The sequence below is a fragment of the Macaca mulatta genome, chromosome 14 (genome assembly GCF_049350105.2).
Source record: "Macaca mulatta isolate MMU2019108-1 chromosome 14, T2T-MMU8v2.0, whole genome shotgun sequence".
Lineage (NCBI taxonomy): Eukaryota > Metazoa > Chordata > Mammalia > Primates > Cercopithecidae > Macaca > Macaca mulatta.
The window spans coordinates 85,660,996-85,685,429 of record NC_133419.1 but is presented as its reverse complement, the minus strand read 5'-3'; the positions used below and the strand labels follow the sequence as shown (position 1 = coordinate 85,685,429).

The following is a 24,434-nucleotide window of genomic DNA, read 5'->3' as shown; positions in this document are numbered from 1 at the left end:
TATCTTCCCATATGGCCCAGTATCACATGGCAGCTTCAGTTGGTATTAGTGGATTTAAAGCCTAAAACTTCTAGTTGGGTTAGTTGACTAGGCCTCTAAATTAGATGAATACCTTATTTTACTTTTAAAATTGCCAAACATCTCATTCAATATTCCAGTTAAATTGGTAAAAGTAAATCAACTAAAATAAATTTTAAAAAATCTTAAGTAGGAAATGGTATGTCCTTGTGTAATCTACTAAAGGAAATATCCTCTTAATTATGTTACTCTTCCTGAGGCATTACCCTTGGTGTTACTTTTCTTTAGAGAATACTGCCAAATCTGATCTACATGTGTTTTATAATTATTTATTCCCAAATTATAATTTTAGATACTGTGAAACAAAATTAGTATTTTAAAAATAAGTTATCAAAAGTTATTAATGAGAACCCAAACTGGAAGTCTACTATATTATACAAATTAAATCAATCCTGAAATCAAGTGCATTCAATTTGGAAAACATTATCTAATAAAAATGTCAGATGCCTTATATTTCCTTATAAAAATATTATTGACTACAGATACATAGGTGATACATATTATTTTGCTTTAAGTGCTTAATAAGAGATAAATGTCATTACTCCAGTATTGTGATTTATCATTATAAATTATATGAATCAACAAAACACAGACCCACATGAAATGTTATTTTCTTAGTTATATCCATGAACATTTCCAGAGTGACATATATAACATCTTTAAAGAACAAACATACAGCAAAGTTACATTGTGATATTTAAATGGTAAATAATGCATGATTGCTTCAAAAGCTGGACATAGGTGAGGAGACCTCTTAGAGGACTTCACACTACAAATCTTATCTATTTAATCTACCACTGTTGATACTTTACTGTTTTTTCCCCAAGCAGCCATGTACTTGGGATGCCCTTGCTCTACTTTCTTGGGACCGTTTGACAAGAAACTTGCCAACAATTTGGAAATTTTAATTATATCTTAGTTTAATGCTCATCTCTTTCTCCCCCAGCAATAAGTTCACTTTCCAGTAGCTCTGGCTAAGGTGCTGTCTTCAATTATTGCTTTACAGAAGCTTTGTGTGAGACTGGAACTGTTAATTATCATCATACATCCTAAGCTCCATTTCATTCACAGCACATTTCAATACCACAGCTAACCACACCTTTGTCAAGTTTTCAGTTGCAGAAAAACAGAAATATTTCCATTGGTAATAGCATTTTTGTTCCTCCTTCCCTTTCCTTGGCATGAAAGTCCCTCACTGTCCCCTTGGCTCCCTCTAGACCTCTGTGACCTCTGAGTTCTTCCATTTTCCCCTATTGCACACACTATAGAGATAAATTCCTCATTATGTCTTTGTTCCACATTCTTAAAAATGATTGTAAGAAGATTAATGAGCAGAGGGATGCTGATAAATCTAGAAAATATAATTGTATAGTGGTACTATAAAATAATCTATTAGACATATGGTAGAATAAGTTTTTAGAATTATACTTTAAGTTCTGGGATACATGTGCAGAATGTACAGGTTTGTTACATAGGTATGATGTGCCATGGTGTTTTGCTGCATCCATCAACCCATCATCTACATTAGGTATTTCTCCTAATGCTATCTCTCCTCTTGCCCCCCATCCCCCAAAAGGCCCTAGTGTGTGATGCTCCCCTCCCTGTGCCCATATGTTCTCATTGTTCAACTCCCACTTATGAATGATAACACATGGTGTTTGGTTTTCTGTTCCTGTGTTAGTTTGCTGAGAATGATGGTTTCCAGCTTCATCCATGTCCCTGCAAAGGACATGAATTCAAATCTTTTTTATGGCTGCATAGTATTCCATCGTGTATATGTGCCACATTTTCTTTATCCATTTGATCATTGATGGTCATTTGGGTTGGTTCTAAGTCTTTGCTATTGTGAATAGTGCTGCAATAAACATATGTGTGCATATGTCTTATAGTAAAATGATTTATAATTGTTTGGGTATATACCCAGTAATGGGATTACTGGGTCAAATGGTATTTCTAGTTCTAGATCCTTGAGCAGTTGCCACACTGTCTTCCACAATCGTTGAATTAACACTTCCATCAACAGTGTAAAAGCATTCCTATTTCTCCACATCCTCTCCAGCACCTGTTGTTTCCTGACTTTTCAGTGATTGGTGGTCATTAGAGAAATGCAAATCAAAACCACAATGAGATAGCATCTCATGCCAGTTAGAATGGTGATGGAGAATCATTATTATTTTTTTTCTGCATATAAAAGGAAGGAAATGATTGGGGATTTTGTGTAAACCCTCTGATAAAATAATCTCACCCTAGATCTTACCCCATTTAACTCTGATTGTTTAAAGTCTTAAGAGCTCCAGTGTAGTTAGATTGATTTGCAGAATGTCTCAGATTTGGAGTAAGATATTGTAGGCTAGGACATCATCAGAGTATTCACAAATACAGAGTTTCTGTCACATGGATCCCAAGGTCTTGTCAAATGTTCAGGCAACCCACTTTCAGAAGATTGAGTCATCTCTTTTTTTCAAATGTTTCTGTCCAGTTTCAATTTTAACTCTTTTGTCACAGATATCACTTCTGAGAAAGAGAAGGAGCGTGTTTTAGTGTGAAGAGCAGGACACTAGAGCGAGACTTGGATTTAAATTGTTGTTCTGACATGTATTAGCTTTAAGATGTGGATAAATTGTTTAATTTCCTCAAACATTGATTTCTTCATCTTCGAAAAGGATATATTACCTATGTTTAAGTGATGTTGTGGTGGAGTATGTAAAGTACTTAGCACAATTCCTGGCATGTGGAAAAATGTGTGTGTAGTATAATTTATTCAGCAACTCACAAGTTACACCTTTAATGAATACCCCTCAGTGTGATCATTGAGGTAAATGAAGTCGTCTCAATAACACTGGCTAAACATAATCTAATAACTAATGTAACACATTTTGTATAATGGAATTCCCTACATATGTTTTGAGTAATTGAAAGATAATCATCCCAATAAATTTTGCAACTAAAATGTAAGGAAAATAATGTTAGGCAGAGCCATGAGTTTACGTGATTGGGCAATAGGACAATAGTTCTGGATCACAGGCAGAATATTCTGTCTAATTTAACGAAATGCAATGAGTCAATATAATTTTTCTTCTACTGCATAGGAATTCTCAAGTATATGTAATAGCATAAAGGATTTGATATAAGAACAGAAAAAAGTGTGCAACTGTGAAAAGTAAATCTGTACTTTCTGACCATGGGCACCCAAAGGCATTTGGCCACCACTGTCCTTTTCTTTAAAATGAGTATATTTTATTGCATCTCTGAGGTATTTCCTTTTCTATTTTGAATCTAACATTATTCTATATTTTCTCTGAAGATAAAATTGTTTAGGTTAACTAAGTATCTTAAATAGTAGTAGTGGGTGAATCACACATTGGCATAATTTCAGATATCCATTAACCATACTTATACATTTGAAAAAGTTTAAAAAATAATCTACAAATAAAACTGCAATATGTTAAGTTACTGTTATAATTTGTTAATAAAGGCATAAAGGCATGATGGCACTATTCATTTTTATTGTGTATAACAGGTTAATGTACATAATAAAATTCACATAGTAAGTGAAAAGTGGACCTGGCAGCACAAAAGAAGCTTTTCTTGATGTTGTTAATACTACAACCGTTTTGTAAATATGATTTCACTCTTTGTCAACCCCCTATCTTTAATAAAAATTAAAAATTACTCAGGATTACTGAAAGGAAATAAAAGTTGTTGCCAGGCATTAAAAATATTTTTATTAATGCTAGTAAATATCATATTTTTATTATGACTTTAATTTTTAGAAGGTGGCATTTTGTCCTTTTGTAAGTGGGTTCTTAACAGAAATATTTGCAAATAAGGTATTTGGACAAGCTAAAATCATTTTTATTTTCCACCAGAGCTTCATGTAGAGAAAATGAAACAAATCACCAAGGCAACAAATGGTTTCCTGAGTGGTCTTGTGTTCATAGACAAAGCTATTTATTCATGCTGGTATACAGTGCTCCCATGGTAGAAGCATCACATTTATTCATTCATTTTATTAATCTAACAAGTATATATTGAATGCTTACTATGCACTTGACATATTGAAAGGTGTAGGGATACAATAAGCAATCTGTTCTCATGGAACCTTTAGTCTAATGGGGAAAACAATCAATTACAGAAATAGCAGTGATGTCTGGTAAGAAATGAATATAAAGTGCTATGGAAATGAGGATAGGGATACCTAAAGAACCTGATTAGCTTTGTTGCAGGGTATGCAGGGATAAATATCAGGGGAGGCTTTCCTGAGGAAGTGAAACTTAAGCTGATTTGCAGAATGGAAGCCACAATGGGGTTGGGAGAATGTTTTAGGCAAAGCTCTGGCAAGTGTGTGGGGAGAGAGAGAGAGAGTCGGTGGGGGGCAGGGAGAGAGAATGAATCGCACATTTCAAGAATGGAAGGACAATATGGCTGGGATGTAAGGTGTCCAATATGAGTAACAAGATGCAGAGGATGCAGAGATAGATCAGCACCCAGTCACAAATATCATGAAGTCGAGATATTTGTTATCTTAAAGGAAATAGGATATTCCATCCATCGTTAAAACTGCTTCCAAATCCCAGTTTGCCCAGACTTCTTTCCCATTTCATCCCCCTGATTTGAGCTCTCTCCTATTTTCTACCAAACCTGTGTTGCCCATCCTTATACCTGTTCAGTAAAATAATGGCTTCCCCTTTTACTAGCTGGATGACGTTCTCAGCACTGCAGTTTTCTCATCCACAAAAGGGTACCTATCTCACAGCATTGTTTTGAGAATTCGGTGAGATAAGAACTATAAAATGCTTAGAATATTACCTTGTAGGGAGTAGGCACTCTGTTCTCTGTTAGGGTCTATAGCTTCCTTATCTTCCTATCTTTTTTTCTGGTGCACTTCTCGTATTTGTCCTGCCAATGACACGGGTTCTAATTCTTGTCATTCCAACCAAATGTCTGCAAGGTGGCATGTCTACCTGACAGAGATTGGAACATGGAGCTTGATGTATCAGAAAAAAAATCTATTGAGTGGCAAAGAGGAGCATAAATGCAGTTAATAGTAGGGAAAATTTAACAAAACCTGACCTTTTTGTGTAGAAAGAGAAGAGATTCTATGACTGTCTTAATAACTTGGGATTAACCATTTAATAGTGTCAGACACATGAAATATTAATGCCATTAATATAATAGTTTAACTTTCTTTTATTAAGTATTCCATCCAGCTGCAAGAGGATCAGTCTAATACAGAAACCCAACAGCCTTACTCTCAGCAACCTATTGAAAGATGAGTAGTTGTACAAATTCTTACCAAAGTATGCAATTCTCTTTTGACTTAGAACCTAAATTTCTCTCATGTCTTATCTTCTTTCTTTATACCTTGTATTTTACACTCTAAGAGTGTTGAAAATACGTGGATGAGACCATGTTTTAAACCTGTGTTACCTTCCCTATCTTTCGTTAAACTAAAGGACACATTGGCCTTGCTGGCTTCCCTCTGTTCTTTGAAGGTATCAACCATGTTTTGGTTTTAGGGACTTCCATTTACTATTTTTCTTTCTAGATGACGTCCACCCATCTAAATTCTTATGTTCCTGATGTCACCTTACATGTCACTACCTTTTCTAAAAGATTATGTATTCTTGGTGTATACTCTGATTTTATGCCACATTCCACACATAGCAACTCATAGTGTATACTGATTTGTGTGATTATTCTGTGTTTCTTTTGACTAGACAGAAGCTCCATAAGGAAAGGAACTATGTTCCTTTTTCGTGTGTGTGTGTGTGTGTGTGGGTGTGTGTAATGTCTGGGACATAGAAGGTACTTGAATTTAATAAAAACACACTTAGTCTTTAGACCAACCTGGTGACCCTTCATATCTTAAAGATAAGGTACATTCACAGAAATAATAAGTTTTATAGTGGGAATTCCAACTCAAGTCTTTGTGACTCTAATATCCATGTTTCCATTCACTATTATTCTCTCCTGATTGAATCACAACAAAGTTATTATTTAGTTAAAATATACTCTTGATACAATACTTTGCATTTCATTCCTTCTCAACCTAAATATCTAATTAAATAAAAACTGCACTCATATAGGGCTTAATTTTAAAATTACAATTAGTTGTAGATTTGAAGTTTTTCAGACATATATCCATAGCCTGTAAAACAAAACTTTTAGAAATAAAATAAAATTTTATTATATAAATCATACCAATCATCTGTTAACACATCTGTAGTAAATGGTTTTCCTTCCAAACATGATTGCCAGGATGTTACTTCATAACATTAGCCCTTTTTGATTCTGTGTGTAAAAACAACACAATGCTATGAAGAGCTGTGAGACTGAGAGAATTGTCCTTTATAAGATATTTACATAAATCTTATGTTCTGAGACAAATGTGGATCTGCAGAGGAAACAACTGCAAATAAAATTTTACAACTTAAATAACATTTAAACATTTACTATGCTCAAAACTAAAAAAAAAATGTAAGTCCTTCATGAGGTACATAAAATAATTCATCACTTCCTTTTAGTATTTATCCATTATTTAATCTGAATGTTTGGAAGATAAGATTTTCTTAAAGCAGATTACCCATGATTATAACTACCTGAGGGACCTGTATTGTTGCATGTATGTATGTTTCACCAAAGGCAATCTGAGAATATGCGTTGGATCAAGATTCAGAAAATACAGACTTGGGGTTTCCATTTATTATACTAGTAATCTTAGTAAACTCAATTTATCCTCCCTGACCCTTATTTTTCTCAAGCCTGAAATGGGGTTATAATACTGGCTTATCAGTAGTTCCTGAATAGAATTATTGTGTGGAATCAAATTAGTTTACATGTTTGAAAAGTACAAAGTAATCCATATATGGAAAGGATGAGAGAAATTATTGAAAATAAGATATTCTAGCATAAACTGGGATCTTTCATTACCATTAGCATCGCCGTATGCTGGAGAAAAATGAGAGCTGTGTCTGTATATGTGTTAGAAGTAATTTTATGTGACACAGCTCACATAAATACTTAAGCAAATTTAAGTTAAAAGAAGATCTAAGAGGATCACCTTTGTGAAGATCTTGGCAAAGAATATCCCAGACAAGGGGAATATCTAGTGCCAGTATACACATAGGGTTTAGTGTAGCAACTATGTATACACATAGCCAATAAATAGCAGGTGTGGGTGTTTCTGTTCCCTCTCCTCTTTCTCTCTCATTTCCTCATTTCTGGGAGTCTGACATTTAAGGATAAATTTCAGTAATTCAATTAGCTAGTTACCACTCTAGTGGCAAATTTCTATTTGCCACTAGTCATGGTGATGGGGATTTCCTCTGGCTTCAGTGAATAATGCTTTGCAGGTTTATAGGCTCTTATTGGTGAGGGATAGATACCAAATGTTTTAGCTTCTTCTTCCATTTGTGTGTTCAAAGTTAGTACCAGATTCGAAATCCTATGAAAATAACCTGTGCCCCTCTTATCTCTGTTTTAATATGCTTACCCACACATGTCACTTTCTTTGTATCTAAGTAATTCAGTTCTCGAGCTAACCTTTTGGAGATGACAGGTTTTATGAGAAATGGGTTTGAGAGTAAATGAATGAATTCTTGGAATTTGGAATTCTGTTTACCCATTAAGTAAACTTAAGTCAAAAGTTCCAGGAAAATGTTTACTCTCTGGAGTCATCCAAGCATAAACAGTTCTCCTACTCTGCTCTGTGCTCAATTTCTTTGTATGCCACTATCCTAATTGTCATGGTTAGAAAAGTAGTAGTTAACCTTGATTTATTCCTAAATCTCCCACAGCCCCAATCCTTATTTATTCTATTCCTTATAATCTGTCTTTTATTTATAATTTCTATTACTGTGGTCTTTTTCAGAGTCTCATTATTCTTACCTGGATTTCTACAATAAAATCCCCATTAGTCTTCCTACTTTTCCTGTCTCTACTCCTGTATATTTTCCACACCATTAACTTGAACCTTCCTTTAAAAAATAGACATACGTGTGTGTGTGTATAAATATGCATGTGTATATATATATACACATATATATGTATGTGTGTATGTGTGCATATATTAATATGTATACACATAATTTGCAAGTATATCACAACTCTACAACTCTCATTATAATCCTTCAGGGATTCCCTGTCCCCTACTGCTCCCTTATTCAAAATTTTGTTTGTTCACCAAATGCAATGGCATCCCCTAGAAAACTGCTGGAAATGCAGGATCTTAGTCCCCATGCTAAACTACTGAATCAGAATCTGCATTTTCATAAGATCCCTAATTGATTTGTCTCCTTAGTCTATTTTGCACCTTAAGGTTTGAGAAGCACTGCTCTTCAGGATAAAGTCTGCATTGTTTCCCCTGGAACACATGGCCCTCAATGTGGTATCCCTTGCCTAACTGCCTATCTCAGATCCCACTACCCTTCATGCGTTAGTCAACTATAATCAATAACCTTTGGTTTCCCCAAATAATCTGAATTTCATCCTCCTGTTTCTTCATTGTGCCTGTTTTTTTCTTATGCCTGGAATAGCACTCAGTTTCCTAGTTTGATACTTCTCTAATGCATTTCTTAACCTTTAAGATTCAGCTAAATGCAGATTTCTCTTTAAGTACTTTCCTTGATATTGTCCTACTAGACTGAGCCCATCAGGCTCCATGTTCTCCATATATTGTCTGCATCTTTGTTATAGCCTTTATCTGGTTATATAGTTAGCTTTTACATGTGCCTATTTCTTGCTAGAATGTGAATTCCTTGAGGACAGGGGAAGCTCTTAGTTGTATTTATAGCTGATCACTTACCATGGTACTGGTAGATGTACCACAAGTGTTGATTAATTCTTTCATTTAACAGATATTTGATAGCTATTTCACTGTTCAATACGTGAATGAGTGGGTGAAATTCTTCTTCCTCTAATTTACACACACACACGCTCACTTATACATACAACACACACTTATGTAGATATACGTGTACTTCTGTGTGTATATATAGACTTGTGCACATATACACAAATGTTTTTGCATATATACATATACACACATATGTACATGTGTATATATAATGTGCACTTCACAATAAATAGTTGTGAAAGAAATCTTTGTACTCTGATGGAGAAACTATTCAGTTAAGAGACAGGCAATTGGTAAACTTACCTGTGAATATTTGGTGAGCCTGAAGTGATACTTGGAAGTGTCATTTTTGTATAAAATAAATGGACTAATAGAGGTAAAATTCCTTATATACCCCTAGAAAATGGCAATTGAATCACATCTATGATAAACCAAATTATCATGATCATAATTTAAGTTTCTAAAATTGAAGCACAAAATACTTAAAAGATAATTGTACCTTTTTATTAAACAATAAGCTAAAGCAGTCAGATCAGGTTTTCAGTTTGATAAAAGAATGCCAACTCATGTTCACTTAATTTCTCAGTGATTTAATATAGCAGGATACTTTTGGGGGAAAATTATTTGACTTCATAATATGTATAGGACATATTTATCATAAATATACTATAAAAATAACAGTATTAATGTAGGATATCTTACTATTAAAACAGTAAAGTGAGTTAGAAAGGTATGCAATAGAAAATTTTTAAGTGACATTATTCTCCTAAATTATCAGGAGAAAACAATTGGAGAGATAATATACTTTTTTTAAGTGGAATACATTATGTTTTACTCAACTTTCAGGATACAAACTTGTCTAGGAAGAGGTTCACAGCAGTTCTGCTACTTTTATGTTGATTTTCATTTCAGAGAACAAAGTGTATCAGTACCATTTAATGGCTTTATCCCAAGTAACCTACAAAAGGAACTTAAAAAACTATAATAGTTATTATTACTTGGAATTTGTCCAACTAGCCACAGATGACACCAGCACTATGTGTACAGGAGCTGAATGGATGTTATGTTATTCTGCGGTTAAGATCTGAGTTAAAAGCTTTAGAGACTTTCAAATGTTCCCTTCAAATTGTTCTGAATCCCCTAGACAGAAATGACTTAGAATAATCTCTTATTACAACTTTACCAAGCAGCAATGTAGTCAGCAATAGAGTCTCCTCAAAGACCATTTAATTATGTTTCAAAAAAGAATATCCAAAAGTCAAATTTCAAGACATAAATCATACCATTTATTATCTACATCAGCAAGAATTTTGATTTTTGTATGAAAACGCATTTCATAAAGTATTATTTTTTTTAGCTTACATCTCCCATACTTCATGTTTTTACAATGAGAAATATAATCTTTCATGCTGTGTTTAAGATACCCTAAAATAAAATAAATTATTTGTTTTTAAGTAGAGTTCTAAATAGGACATTATAAGGATAATTTCTTGATATTCTTAATGATAAAAATTAAAAAAATTTATTTGCTAAAGAAACCATAAATAAAAGTATACATTTTAAGCAAAATAAATTCTTCCTCCCTTTCTTTGTTTTGAGCCTCTTAGGATTTCTAGATATGGTGTTTTCTTGCAAGTCTCTTAAAATAAAACTGTCCTGAATTAATACACCCGTAATTTACTTAGCGATCTAAAGTTCTATTTAAACTGAGAACATATCTAATTGGTAGTCCTTCCTGGCTATTGCTTGATGTTGGCCATGGCACTTGATCTACAAAAGCCTGCACAGTTTTTCATTGATTAACATTTGTCCCAAAATACATATTCATAGGTGTCAGGAAGACAGGGCATATATGTAAGTAATATCCATTGACCCTTTTCTTTGTGTTAGGTTTTGCCAGAATTTTAAGTAACTGAGAAAATCCTCCAATAAGAGAAAGCTCTATACAATTAACTTGGTGGCATTCCTTGTGTACTTCTCAGAAAACGCTATTCAATGTATATGCATTTTTTGAAATTCAGGAAAATCATAAGGGCAAATTTGTATGAATTGCATATTTAATAGGTTGTAATTATGTCTTATCAAAAGCTGAACTTTTAAAATTCTTTATTCTTTTGGAAGTATGATAATTGTTCCCTTTCCCAGGTAGTTAATTATAAATTTCAGGAAGAATTAAGTGTGCTAAATCTCTTTACTTTTTTTTCTTTGTCTCTATGGTAGCAGAGAGAATAGAAGTGAATTACTTTCAACTTGTTTCTGAATGGCATTTCTTTCTTCATAGGTTTGACTTTATTTTGGGGTCCTGAAATTTCAGATATTTTTCACTAGCTGCTAATTTGTTAATTCAAGAAAGGTATCTTTACAAATGAATTTTTAATATGTTTGGAAGAAAAAAGTAGCTTGTTTTAGAAGTCACAGTCTTTTATGTTTCCATGAGACTTTGTAGTTTATGATATAATAGAAAAGATCTGCCAGTGAAAAAATATTTTCTATGGTAGTAATAATATCCAAATTTTCCTTTTTTGGAAGGAGAAAAGTACAATTGCAGCCCATTCCTTTTTTCTCATTTGATTACTAGGATGCAATAACAGAATGCAAATATTAATTACATTAAAAATATTTCACAAAACTATATTTTTAAATCTTGTATTTAGAAGCTTAAATTATTGCATTTAGCTATGCATAGTAATAACTCAACTTTGGAGATTGATAGTGCTTCAGAGAATATTGGGATATGCTTCTGTAAAATACTAAAATACCATATTATAATTTTTAGAAACATTTACGACCAGTAATTTCAAGTAAGTAATACCCGGCTGCAGAATCAGTTTTGGCTCCCAAATTTAGTTATCTTAAATTGCTGCAGTATTTCAGACATTCTTTCCATCTTCTATATGCTGACAAAAACGTTACAAACCAAACTTAAAGTTCTTGACATTTTCTAGGCACTTTCATGTACTTTTTCTCATTTAATTTTCATAGTAACCTTGTGAGATAAATATTGCTATTTTATACTCAGATACAAGAATATAGACTCAGAGGAGCTAAGTGAAACAGGAGAAAGATCTCCAATTAATAAGATAGATATTAACATGTAAATTATATATTATTTATCTTATTACTATTAGAGTATATATCAGGCCCTTGGACATATATATTATATATAATATATATTCTATTATATGATATAATATATTATAACATATAATATGATATATATTATATATAACTTTTATATATATAATATATATAGTTTTTTAATCCTTACAATAATTCCTTAAGCTTTTATTTTATTCCTTAAGTTTCATTTTTTCCACTTTATGGATGAGAAAACTGAAACTTACAGAGATTAAGAAATTTATCCAAAGTCACAGATGTAAAAAGTGAAAACTCCAGCATTGTAACTCGGGTCCAGTGGATTCCTCATGGTATTAAACTCTCTTCTGTACTACCTAGGGTTAATGTGATGATACAATGAGCTGAGAGTGCATGTCAAGTGCCTGGGATCTAATGGTGCTCAATATATTATTTCATTATACATCTAGGAAATACCTCCTGAGTCAAAGCCCATTGTCCTCTCCCCATTGATACCCTGAAATATCAAGTCACAACAGTGGTTTCCATTTATCATCTTTTAATGTGGCCGGCCTGAAAATTCAGAGCCTATTCCTCTCATTACTGTTAATCTGGGTAGCTAGGTGCTTAGAATATTTTAATGTGGAGTGTTTAATCTTCTTATGCACTAGTTAGCCACAGACTGCACCTCTGTCAACCTGGGCAAATGTCTGCCTGAAGTCACAAAGCATTTTGAAAAGTGTTGAGGCTGACTCAGCACCATCATCACTGCCCACTGAAAACCCCTTGTTCTCAACATCCTTTGGAGAATAGGTCAGCAGCATTTTCTTCATTTACAAAAGAGGCAAATTCATGGCTCCCCAGCATGGCTTCAGTTTTAGTAAGGATTTCCTCAGAAACAAATTAGGCCAACTTATTTTAAACATCTTTTGAAGCCTGAGAAAATAAAAAGAAGCAAATGGAAGGATAAGTCCAGGAAGGGATGAAGTCATATGTTGAGGAATGTGCCCAAAGTTGAATGAAAAAAGTTAACACTAACCATGAGTATATTTTGCATTTGTAATTGACACATTGAACAAGGGAATACTCATGGGATGTAATAATAGAAGTCATTTTATTTTGGGGTCCCCAGTGTTTGTTTAAAATACCTTAATGTCAGTGGTCCTTATCCTGCCCTCTAAATGAAAATGGGTATTCTCATAACTTCCCATTTACAGGAAATGAAAAGTCTGACAATCACTTAATATCACAAATACAGTCCCAATGTATTAATTAAAATTGCTCAGTCCCACATATTAGTCAAAATTCTGAACACATTCCAGATGAAAGATTCTCTTTTTTCTACTATGGGGTCTTCAGATAGGACATCTGCTTTGGGGGAAGTGGATGCCATAGACTTCTCTTTTCATCATTTTCCTATTTACTAGTTGGATCTTCCAACTAGTAAACTTGGATCCTTCCAAGTTTGGAGCATAAGAGGGAAATAAGAAAAGGAGACAAGGAAAGTTCTTACTGAACTGGGATTGTTGTGTTTTTGCCCTCCGAGCCTGACATATAATAACAATGATAAGAATATCCAAAAAGGAAGAAAATTACTGGCAAATAGTGCTGATTATGTATAGAAATAGTTTTAAGTGTTTTACTTATAACTTTTAAAATCTTCATAACTATGGCAAAGAGAAGTAAAGTAACTTACATCGCTAGCAAACAGTGGATCTGGGATTTTAACGCAGCCAGAAAATGTGTGGCTCGAGTTTTTCCCTCATGGACACTTTCATGGGTCTTTGGAAGTTTCCCCTTCTGGGCCTAAGTCTCCTATGATGTGGATGATGCATTTCTTTAGTGTCAAGTTTTACAGCAACCCACCCTACATGGAGGGTTGTCTTGACAGGTGTTACAATGGCTCCAGAATGAATCTTTTGCCTTAACAAACTGTGAGAGTGCAGGCTAACCCAGATGAAGCCACTTCTGACCTAGCATCCAATTTGCTATGTTATCTCATTGGTTAAGCTTCTTAGGTGAGAGTCAAATTCCAGTGTAATGACCTCCTAAACCCAAGGATGTTATGTTAAGCTCTAGGTGCAGTCCCGTTGAAGTTTCTTTTGCCAATTGTAGGTGATATGTAAGACTTCTCAACCCCTCTTCAAAGAAATTCTCCCCTTTTCTAAATCTTCAGTCATCCAACTTTTGTATACCAGCATTATGTTATATTTATAGATAAAATTTAGGATCCTGAAGTTGGTTCTTGGTAATTTATTTGAATATTGCACACGTGGTCTAGCCTCCTTTGGAATCTCATTTTTATATTTTGGTGTCTTAGGACCTCCAATGTAGCATTTTCTGCACATATTTCCACCTATAATGTATTTTACATTAGCACATGGCAATATTTGATTTTCTCTCTTTTTAAACATCTCACTCTGAAATTACATATCTTTATGGCAAATTAGAAAACTAATTCAATGAAAACCTTTATTTTGCCAAAATTTTTAAATACATGTATACACACATAAATCATATTTGTATGTATATATGTATCTATAAACACATGTGGATGATGCATAATGAACATATGTGTATGTAGACACATACATACAAATATAGATACATATTAAATATCTGTATTTAGAAATATATGAAATTGATGATTTGGAGGCACTTTGGGAGTCATTTTTCCTCAAATTTTTTGAAAATTTTTTTAACTCTTGATGTGCTAGCGAGTATATTAGACTAGAAGTCAGAAAAACTGCTCTAGTAATTTTAATAACAAGAATTAGCTCATAAAAATAATTTTCAAATAATTAAAGCTTTATAATTACCCATTACATTTCTAAAGTACTTTACAACTCACAGTCCATTTGCACACACATTATTGCATGTCATTTTAGTTCTGCATGCAAAAAGTCACTTAGTTCTGCTCCTTGGGCTTCATTTTGACCTCTTTTTCTTCATCTGTCAAATCCTTTAGAGTCTCAGGGATGAGTAAGACAGCTGAAATGCTTGTTCAAAGATTAAACTCAGGAGGGCCTCTTGTGTGTTTCATAGGATCTGATCTGGGTCCTTCCATGTCCACTTCCTGATAGGACTCATTTATCCCACACCCAGCTATCCATTTTGTCTTGTGAAGAAGAGATAAAGGGAAAGGCTGAAGTCAGCTCTCTGTATAGCATAAAATCATTCTTTCTCCTCAGTCCCAGGATTCTGAGGTCTAGAATTGAGAAGTTTCTTGACAAGGCCAATAATGTCTTTACTTTGCACTATCAGATGGTCCACTGAGACCTTTAGCCTGTAACACCCTCTTCTTACACCTTCGCCTCCTTAAAACTGTGTTGGAAACCTGAAGTGTCTCTTCAACAAAGACATTCCTGAGTTACCCAGCCAGAGTTAAATACTTCCGCCTTTTGCCTCAATTCCTCTGTATGATTTTCCCTTACTCTTGTTAATTTCTTACTTCTGCCCCAAGAATGGCTGCATTGAATATTTTTGATCTGTCATGTAATGGTTTATTTATCCCATATCAGTAATATTGCTTTATAACTGCATCTTTATTAGTTTATTTTTTTTCCTTAGAATAAGTACTTTTTTAGACACATACTGAGTCTTGATATATCCTTATTCCTAATACAATAACTGGCACTTAGTAATTGCTCAATAAATGCTTGTTGACCAACTACATGAATGGATGAATGGATAAATGGCCCTGTTGTTTAACCCTGTTTTAAACTCAGCACATTGTATTGTATCTCCTAAAAATTTGGGAGCTTTTGGAGAATACGGATTATTTAAATTTTTATAGCTCTGAATTTTAAATCTCTCTATATACCCAACTTACCATTCATGGAGTGTATTTTGGCAAGTGAGGGATGGGTAAATGAATGAACAAATATGTGTACAGTCCTATCATGCAACACTTCGCAATACCACACCCCCACCCGGAAAAAAAAGACTCCTTTGATTATGAGGATCATTTTACTGTGAACAGTAGAACAATAGAACCTTTCAGCTCTTACTCTGCTTTCAAAAGAACATGCTATTTTAATGAAATATTTAGGTCAAAATTTTATTTGTATGAATCATCTCTCACTCTGCCACACACAACTTTTTCTGAGGATGAATTGTCTATATAAGCCAATGTCTTATGAATGTCTATATAAGCATTTTCTAAACTCCAAAGCACTCTGTGTACAAGCCCCTGATACATGAAAAAATATTCCTACGTCTTTGGAGGGATGGGATGGTTTGAGAAGAAAATCTTTAGAGTTCTTGAGGTCACTTTTCAAGTTCTTTGTAGTTACATATTTATACAATCAATCTTAGGTGTAATTGTTCAGCATATTTAGCTAATGTTCTCAGAATATTCTGGAATGAAATATGTCAAGATTCTAAAGTGAGAAACAGACAACCAAGGAAGATTAAGAGATTTGAAGACATCAACCTGTCTTAGTGTCAGAAATCAGGTAATAATAGAAGACAAAACAGAAACACACATTTCTACCTTTCTTTATCCCATGCTGAGCACCGTAGAAGTTGAAACACACCTTATTTATGCACCTGTCATATTTTGTTTTTAAAACACCAAGACCCATTGATAGTTTTGTCTTTTAAGAGGACATGTTTTTAATGGTCAGCATTGCAAATCCCCGAATCCTGGTCTAGTCACGTACCATTAATCTACAGGTATAAACATCTTGTATAGATGAATGGGAGAGAAGGGAGGAGGGAAAGCTTTATCTTTAGGGGAATTTGTCTCCAACTTCTATCTTAAATCTTTGCTTAGAGAGCTAAGTTGTCCCTTGAGGGAATTCTAATGTTCTCCCTTGATTTTTGGCTTAAGAATTAACTAAGAGTTAGACATGAGAGTGTCCTTTCCCCTAGTGTTTATTCTGGTTCTAGCTGGGCTTCTAAGGAGGTGGCCTCCTACTCTTTTGAGTAGGAGGTAGGCCCAAACTCTGCTATGCCACAGTGTACACATTGAATGTTAAAAAAAGATAAGACTTTGAGGAAAAAAGAATTTTAAATCCCTTTCCTTCTCCACCTACTGTGGTGGGTTCCTTGACCCATATTAGATCTTGTCTTCTTTAGAAGTAGAACGAAGTGGTAGACAAAACATGAGGTTAGGATTTTCAATAACCACACTTAAGTGGAAGACTCTTTCGAGACCATCTAGTCTAGTGGTTGTCAATCTTTGCCAGCACTGAAACTCATAGGGAAATAACCATTTCCTGTTCATATTCCCAAGCCCCTAAAAGATGTCTCATCAGTAAATCAGAATGATAAATGATCTCAACTGCAGGGTACATCCCTTTGGTAGAGAAAACCAAATATTAAATTATTGGTGGAACTGTACAGTTTGAGAAAGATCTTTGGGTAAATGTGACACTTCCTCTCTCCACATTGAATCATGGATCCAATACAACTTTCTCATTTTACCAATGAGAAAAGTGTAGTCTAAAGTGTTAAAGTGAGTTTTCCAAAGTTCCACAGATAGATCAATGGGAACACTAAACTAAAATCCAAGGTTCTAACTTCTATTTCAATGTTTTTTGCTCGTCATTCAATAGGATTAAAGAATAATTTATGTTCACAAGGCATCTGTCTTCAGTAGTCTTTTATGTTTGGCCTTGTAAAATCACTGTTAATATTCTTAGTTAAAACACTTACGAGAAGACCTTAGTGTCAGAAATCAGGTAATAATAGAAGACAAAACGGAAACACACATTTCCACCTTTCTTTATCCCATGCTGAGCACCATAGAAGTTGAAACATACCGTATTTATGCACCCGTCATATTTTGTGAATATGTTGTGTGTTCTAATTAGTAGCTTTCTTGCAAATTGTGATATAATGATCTGAGGAGAATCTATATCTATTATCTGTGAATTAGGCAAGATACTAACACTGTTTCACAGGTGTGACTACCAAGAGCATTTCATGGCAGCAAGCACATGGCCAAAATTAGCTTAAAATTGTGGTTATCTGACACAAGTCCAGTGTACCTTCTGTACTCTGATGCTGCTGCATATCGTATTTTGTTTCAAACAAGAAAACTGATCATGGAGATTGATAATATAAGTTTATTTTTATGATGACTTTATCCATAATCACTCATACAGCATTTTAGGGCTTAGTGATGCCTTAAAAATAGATCAACCAAATAAAGTTGCTCTAAAAAGCTTACAAATCACAGACAAAAATTTTAGTGTGATAGGAGTACTGAATTCAGTATTTTATTCAGTTAAATGAGAAATGTTACGATCATTCATTAGACAAAATCAGATTGGATGATGACATGCCTTAACACCCATTAAAGAGACAGTCTAAAATAACAGAGGCAACTTCTTATAAAAGAAAGAGCATACATGGACACCAGAGTCAGCCAGAGTCTTGCTGCGATCTCAGAGATGCTGCTGTCTAGTAGGTTGACTTTTAGCCAAGTTGCTTAACCTCTCTAAGTCTCTGTTTTCTCCACTACAAAGTGAGCATAATACTCTTACTTATGTTTATTGTGGGGACGAGTAATAATGTGTCCAGAATAGTGCCTTGCATATTTAATTGCTCAATAAATCACAGCTGTGGTTTTTAATGGTGATTATTAACATTATCAGTATGCCTATATTATCTCTGAGAATACAATGAAAGAAATAAAAGATAAAGCATGGCTTATTAAAATCCTTCCCCCCCTTTTAGACTAATCAGTTTTTGTTATCAAAGGGGTGGAGCAGTATTGTTGGTGAAAGTAAAGCACTGTATTATTTTTAAAAGCCCATTAGAAGTAAAGTTACAGGAATTACAACAAACGTATAACAGTTAACTAGAGATAAATTTCTTTTGTAGAAAGAAGTGCCTAGAAAATGACTTAGAATGTCAAACTTTTGACTCCTTGGGAAAATTGTTTTATTTCTCTGCACTTCAGTTTTTGATGTGATAAGAAGGCCTCTAAGATCTGTCCCTTTCAACCCAACATTCTGGAGTTCTATGAAACACTCTAGAGAGAATCACCATCACTAGCTTATAGTCTGGAAACAGAGACAAATAAACAGTCATTCTATACCTTGACTCATGTGATTTCACAGGAGTACAGCATGTATGAGGGTTGATTAGGAGCCTGGAAGAGAACAGTCAACCTATGGGTTATAAGAGTTCTCAGGTGGTTGGTATTGAAGCCTGGAAGGTCATATGCTGAGACAGCCTGGTGCCAAAAACGTAGTCTTTAGAGTAATAAAAAAGGAAAAGGATAATTTCTTATCCTTTGATAAGAGTAGAAATTATGTACCTAGTTTTCTGCAGCATTGCACAAACAAAGCATTCTCTCTCTGCTATGATTATAAATAAGGTAATAAACATTGATAATAAACATGTCAGCTAGTATATATACATACTGGCACATAATAAATTGAATATAATATCATTTTTACTTATTTGCAGCAAAACCAAGGCAGATGCCCAGCCCAGAATTGTTCAGTGGAAGCCCCTGCTTGGATGCCTGTCCACCACTGTACTGTAAGTTTGATTATTCCAAGATTGGCCAGATTGAAGGATAAATGTTTTTATATTTTGGAATAATCTTAGTGGAATGAGCCAGAATGCTCTCTGAAATTTTGGAGTAGAGCAAATATTTTGCAAGGAGAAAGAATAACCTTTCAGAAAGCTTTGCATTATAAAAAAATACCAGTGATTAGGGATTCCATGCATTTTGTCGGAGTCAGGATAACTTGGAAAGGATTACTTTAAATGGGTTATTGATGAGTTAGAGTTGGAAGGTCATTAAAATGAATATATTTGCACATATATTTTTCAGGATAGCTGCATATTCAGCAATATTTGATTTTAGATGCCTTGAAGAAGGATGCTTTCTCTTTTGTCACTGTGTCAACTGCTTAATAGTGATGAGCACACAAACTTGCAATTTTCAAGTCTTCCTGGTGTAATAATAGTCTCTGCATTTGCGTAATATCTTCTACCAGAGAATTTTCCAGTGCCTTAGAAACAAACAGGTACTATGTCATTATCCTTGTGCTACAGATGGGAGATTTAAATGTAAAGGGAGTAAGAATAGTGCATCAATTGTAGCGCTGGGAACAGATCCCAGACATCCTACCTCTCCTTTCATGTACTCATGCTAGTACTCTATGCTCTGAAGGGTGTGAAGAAAGTGGCTGAATGTATGATATTCTGTAATACATGGATTGCCTAAAAGAAATGACAGTGATATCTCTTGGAATTATGTATACTGTAAATGACAGTTTGGCTCTCGTGAAATAATTTGTGTGTGATGGAAATAAGAAATTCGAAAGTTATCTTTTGGACATTTTCATTTGACTCCCCTTGTAGGCAATGGAAAAGTAATGTGTGGAGCTTCCTAAATATCCTTATCTATTGTTGAGGTACTGGGTGCCGAAAGATACGACTGGACTAACATAGCATGTCTTACAACTATGTTAGCAGTAAGCCTGGTGGAACCTGATTTTCACTCAGATTGTGTAAGAGATTAAGTTTTTCCCTCAGTTTTTGTTTATCTGTGGCAGGAAGAGAAAGTGGGATCACCTTTAGTGAAGGAGAGATGATGATGCTAAATTTTGGAGGTATTCTTGCTGTGCAGAGGGAGCCCAGACATGCTGGAGACTCAGAGAATAAAAATGTTAACATTTTGAGCAGATGGTCAGAGGAGAGTACATGCTTAGGGACTACTTATGATAGAGAAAGGAAGTGGTTTTTCTGTTTTTGTTTTTGTTTTTTATTTTTGAGACAGAGTTTTACTCTGTTGCCCAGGCTGGAGTGTAGTGGCATGATCTTGGCTCACTGCAGCCTCTGCCTCCCGAGCTCAAGTGATTCTTGTGCCTTGGCCTCCCCAAGTAGCTGGGATTACAGGTGCATGCCACCAAGCCCAGCTAAATTTTTTTGTATTTTTGGTAGATATGAGATTTTGCCCTGTTGAACAGGCTGATCTTGAACTGAGAAAGGATGTGTTTTAATAATTTTATTATTTGTTCATAAATAGAACACTTCTTTTATTGTATCCCCGATGATATCATTTCATAATTACTGATTCCTACATCTGTTTCTCCATGGAGACAATGTATTCTTTGGGGTCCTGGTATATCCACAGCTAGTAAAATCCCTGGTACATGGCAGAAATTCTGGGAAGTTAAGTTTCAATGAGTGAATATCCTATATGTTGATTTTTCTCTTTAGTAAGTTTTTAAAAATTATTTTACAGCTCTAAGATTTCTTGGTAAAGAGGATTAATAATGGTATTTTACCATCTTAGACTGGTAGTTTCTATTTCTCCTCTTCATTGTTCTTTAACACTTTTCTCTTAAGAGAATACGATAGAATACATGTTTTCAGGAATTTTGTTTTCAAGCTACAAAATTTAGTAATTTCATTCAGCTGTGTCTAGTACCATGCCAATTGCTAGAAATATAAACATGAATAAGGTAGTAATCCTATGTAAATCAAATACACTCATGTATAACATCAATAAGAATTTCTGATCCTTTAATATACTGGTAATTTAAGCCCAAAATATTAATATAAGAACTTTCACATTTTATTACTTTGTGCAGTCTTGTTGCAAGGAAATGCATGACTAGGATTCTGTCTTTTGAATTATTATAAATTGTTCATCCTTCATTATTCCCTTGGAGTTGAACCCCTTGGGATCTGGGAATCCCAGATTAGGTCCTAGTTCTATTGTAGAACCTTAGGAACAAATAAACAACTACATTTAAGACTCTCCCTGAAGATCACAAGTCAGAGTGCCAGCATTAAAGTCTTATTCTCAGTGCTGTGGTCAGGTGAGAGAACAGAAAGCAGATGTTTCTTTTTCATTTCTGTCATAGAACTGGGGGCTATTGGTTTCATAAATTTCCTTTGCTATTTACATAAAAGTAATTATATCTCCCAGTGAAATACGTATTTTCTGAAGGAGCTGTGCAGCACATACTGATCTGCTTTCTCTGCAGAGAACCCCCAATCCACAGAGGTGTGCTCCCAGTGGTCATGTTTAGATTATGTGAGCCTGCCCCTGGCCAGGACTGACTGATCCAGGGCATAGACATTTGATTCCAGCAGGACCAGTTGAAATTTTTTCATGGGAATTTGAAATTTGTAATGGAGATATACCAAATACTGGTAATCATCAATATTGAATGAATCATATGAGAGAATAGTTTGGAAAAAGTTACGTGAACCTCAGTTGCTTAGACCTCTAAAGCTGCTTTGTATCTGCCCTTCTTAGGTATTATGTACTCAAAAGTCTCTTGGATTCTGTGAAATGGTCTCAATGACTTGATAATAATCAATGTGACTTCTTTCTCAATTACTTAGTTTTTTAAAAATTTATTTATTTTTGATAGGGTTTGTTCTTTGATTTACTTGCAACCAAAAAGAAAAAGAAAATAGTTTAATACTACTAGTCAGCAATATTTATTGAGTCTCCCCTAGAGCTAGTGTAATAAGTAGTAGTCTCAGAAAAAAGCACTAACACTGGGATTTTGATAATTTATAATCTATTTATTTCAAATATCTGACTGTAGACAACACTTGGGTATAATTAAAACATGATGAAATAATTTGATAATAACTTAATTCACCTTATAGAATAAAAAATATTGGCAGTCGAGTCTACAATTAACATACACATTTATATAACCAAAAACTATGTATGATATGTATGGAATTCTGGTATTAATATTCATTTGATCATCTCTCCGGAAATAGTGAAAATCTTTGCCTTGTGCTTAAGAGAAATCTTGGCTGTCTTAAATTCTCCAAGGACTGAAGCAAGTTATAAATAAATTAAGACATACTTACATGCCTAATAAATTGATAGTCTCTATTATCCTTGTGCATTTTTCAAATTCAGTTTATTCTTTCCTACATTCCTTTCTCCACTGTCCTATTCTTGCTCTTTGTTGTTCTATTCTGGAATGATTGTATCCTCATAATTAGGCTTTATTACACTTTGCAAAAAAGCCTTGGTTTTCATGTCTGCATTTGCCCCAAGTTCATTTTGAGTGCAGAGCGTTTATCATTGGATTTCTGACTTCTACAGATTGCTTTGCAAATGTCTGTCACCAGTTACATATTGCCTTGACAATGGCGTCTATTAACTATTTGTTCTCTCTCTTCCTGGATGGTTTTTTAAATTTTTTTTATTTTTTTTTAGACTCGTCCTTTTAGTAGTAACTATAATGTACAGATTGGGGTTTGAACAGAAAAGAAATTTTACTCCCTAATAATTATTTAGAAACATGGACATAATTAAACTTTCTGATTACATGAAATATCTTTTCCCTAGTGAAAAGTGTACCAGTTTAATTGTTTCTCCCCCATGTGTGGCTATATTAATCACTAGAATGATAGCCTTCCTTACCCTTACATTTTAAATTTAAATTGATTATATGCCTTATTGGTTTGTATGACCATGAATATGAACACAGTAGCTACCTGAGCTTCTGCCATCTGCAAACAATTGAGAAGATGTCCACAGGTTCTAGGACTCAGCTGAAGAAAGATAGCTCTCTGAATCTGAGTGAACTAGGCTAAGAATTAGCATTTGGCACTTGTAATTAAAGAATTTTAGATTTGACCAGCTGTAAGAAGCTTCAGTGGCTGCTGCATTTTAGAGCATGTTTGTGAACCACTCAGTATGGCTATGGCCCATGCATGGATTTAATCATTTTGAGGAATATCCCCAAACCCAATTCTGAATCTCCTCAATTCTTAGTTATTAGGTATACTCAGAAATGGCTATAATGTGTGATTTTATCAATTAGACATACAAAATATAAATACACATGATTTGGCTACAAAAATTCTTTTTCGTTGCACATTTGCACACCCCTTAGTTACTGGAAATTAATGCTAGGAAAAGAGTTTCTAAAAGCTAAGTTGACTGCTATTATGGAACTTATAGATATTGCTATATCTGTATGTTTCTATCACTATATAATACTATCAGCAGATATGTGAAATATTTTCAAATGTAAGCATTTAAAATTAGAACACTGAATTCTGAGTACGTCAACTCTCATTTACTTATTCAAGAAGTAGTTACTGAACATGTATTTTAACTGACCCTTGGATTTCTCAATGTATAGCAGAAAACAATATGTATAAATAAATCATAATTATACTTGGCAACACATTATTTAATAATGGTCTATAAAAAGCACTATAAATTTTCCAAATGGGAAGTTGCCTTAAGATGGATTTTGGAAGACAAAAGATGCAATATTTGGTCATAGTTAAGGGTACATCCTTTAGAATTGAATGAGATTTGTGTTAAAGTATTAACTCTTCCACTAGTCAGTGGAAAGAGTAAAGTATTACTCTTCTCCTAGTAAGCTGTATGACCTTGGACAATTTACCTAATCTGAGTTTATGCACACAACAGGATATTTTGAGATTTACATGTAAT

General features: G+C 34.1%; 1 protein-coding gene across 1 annotated transcript in view; it reads left to right on the top strand.

Moving 5' to 3' along the window:
• Nucleotides 1-24,434, top strand: part of DLG2 (discs large MAGUK scaffold protein 2) — a 2,228,225-nt gene that overhangs the window by 535,380 nt on the left and 1,668,411 nt on the right. Inside the window, exon 6 of the mRNA XM_077964104.1 lies at nucleotides 19,436-19,510. Within this exon, the coding sequence (XP_077820230.1) occupies nucleotides 19,436-19,510 (75 nt within the window). The remainder of the gene's footprint in view (nucleotides 1-19,435; nucleotides 19,511-24,434) is intronic.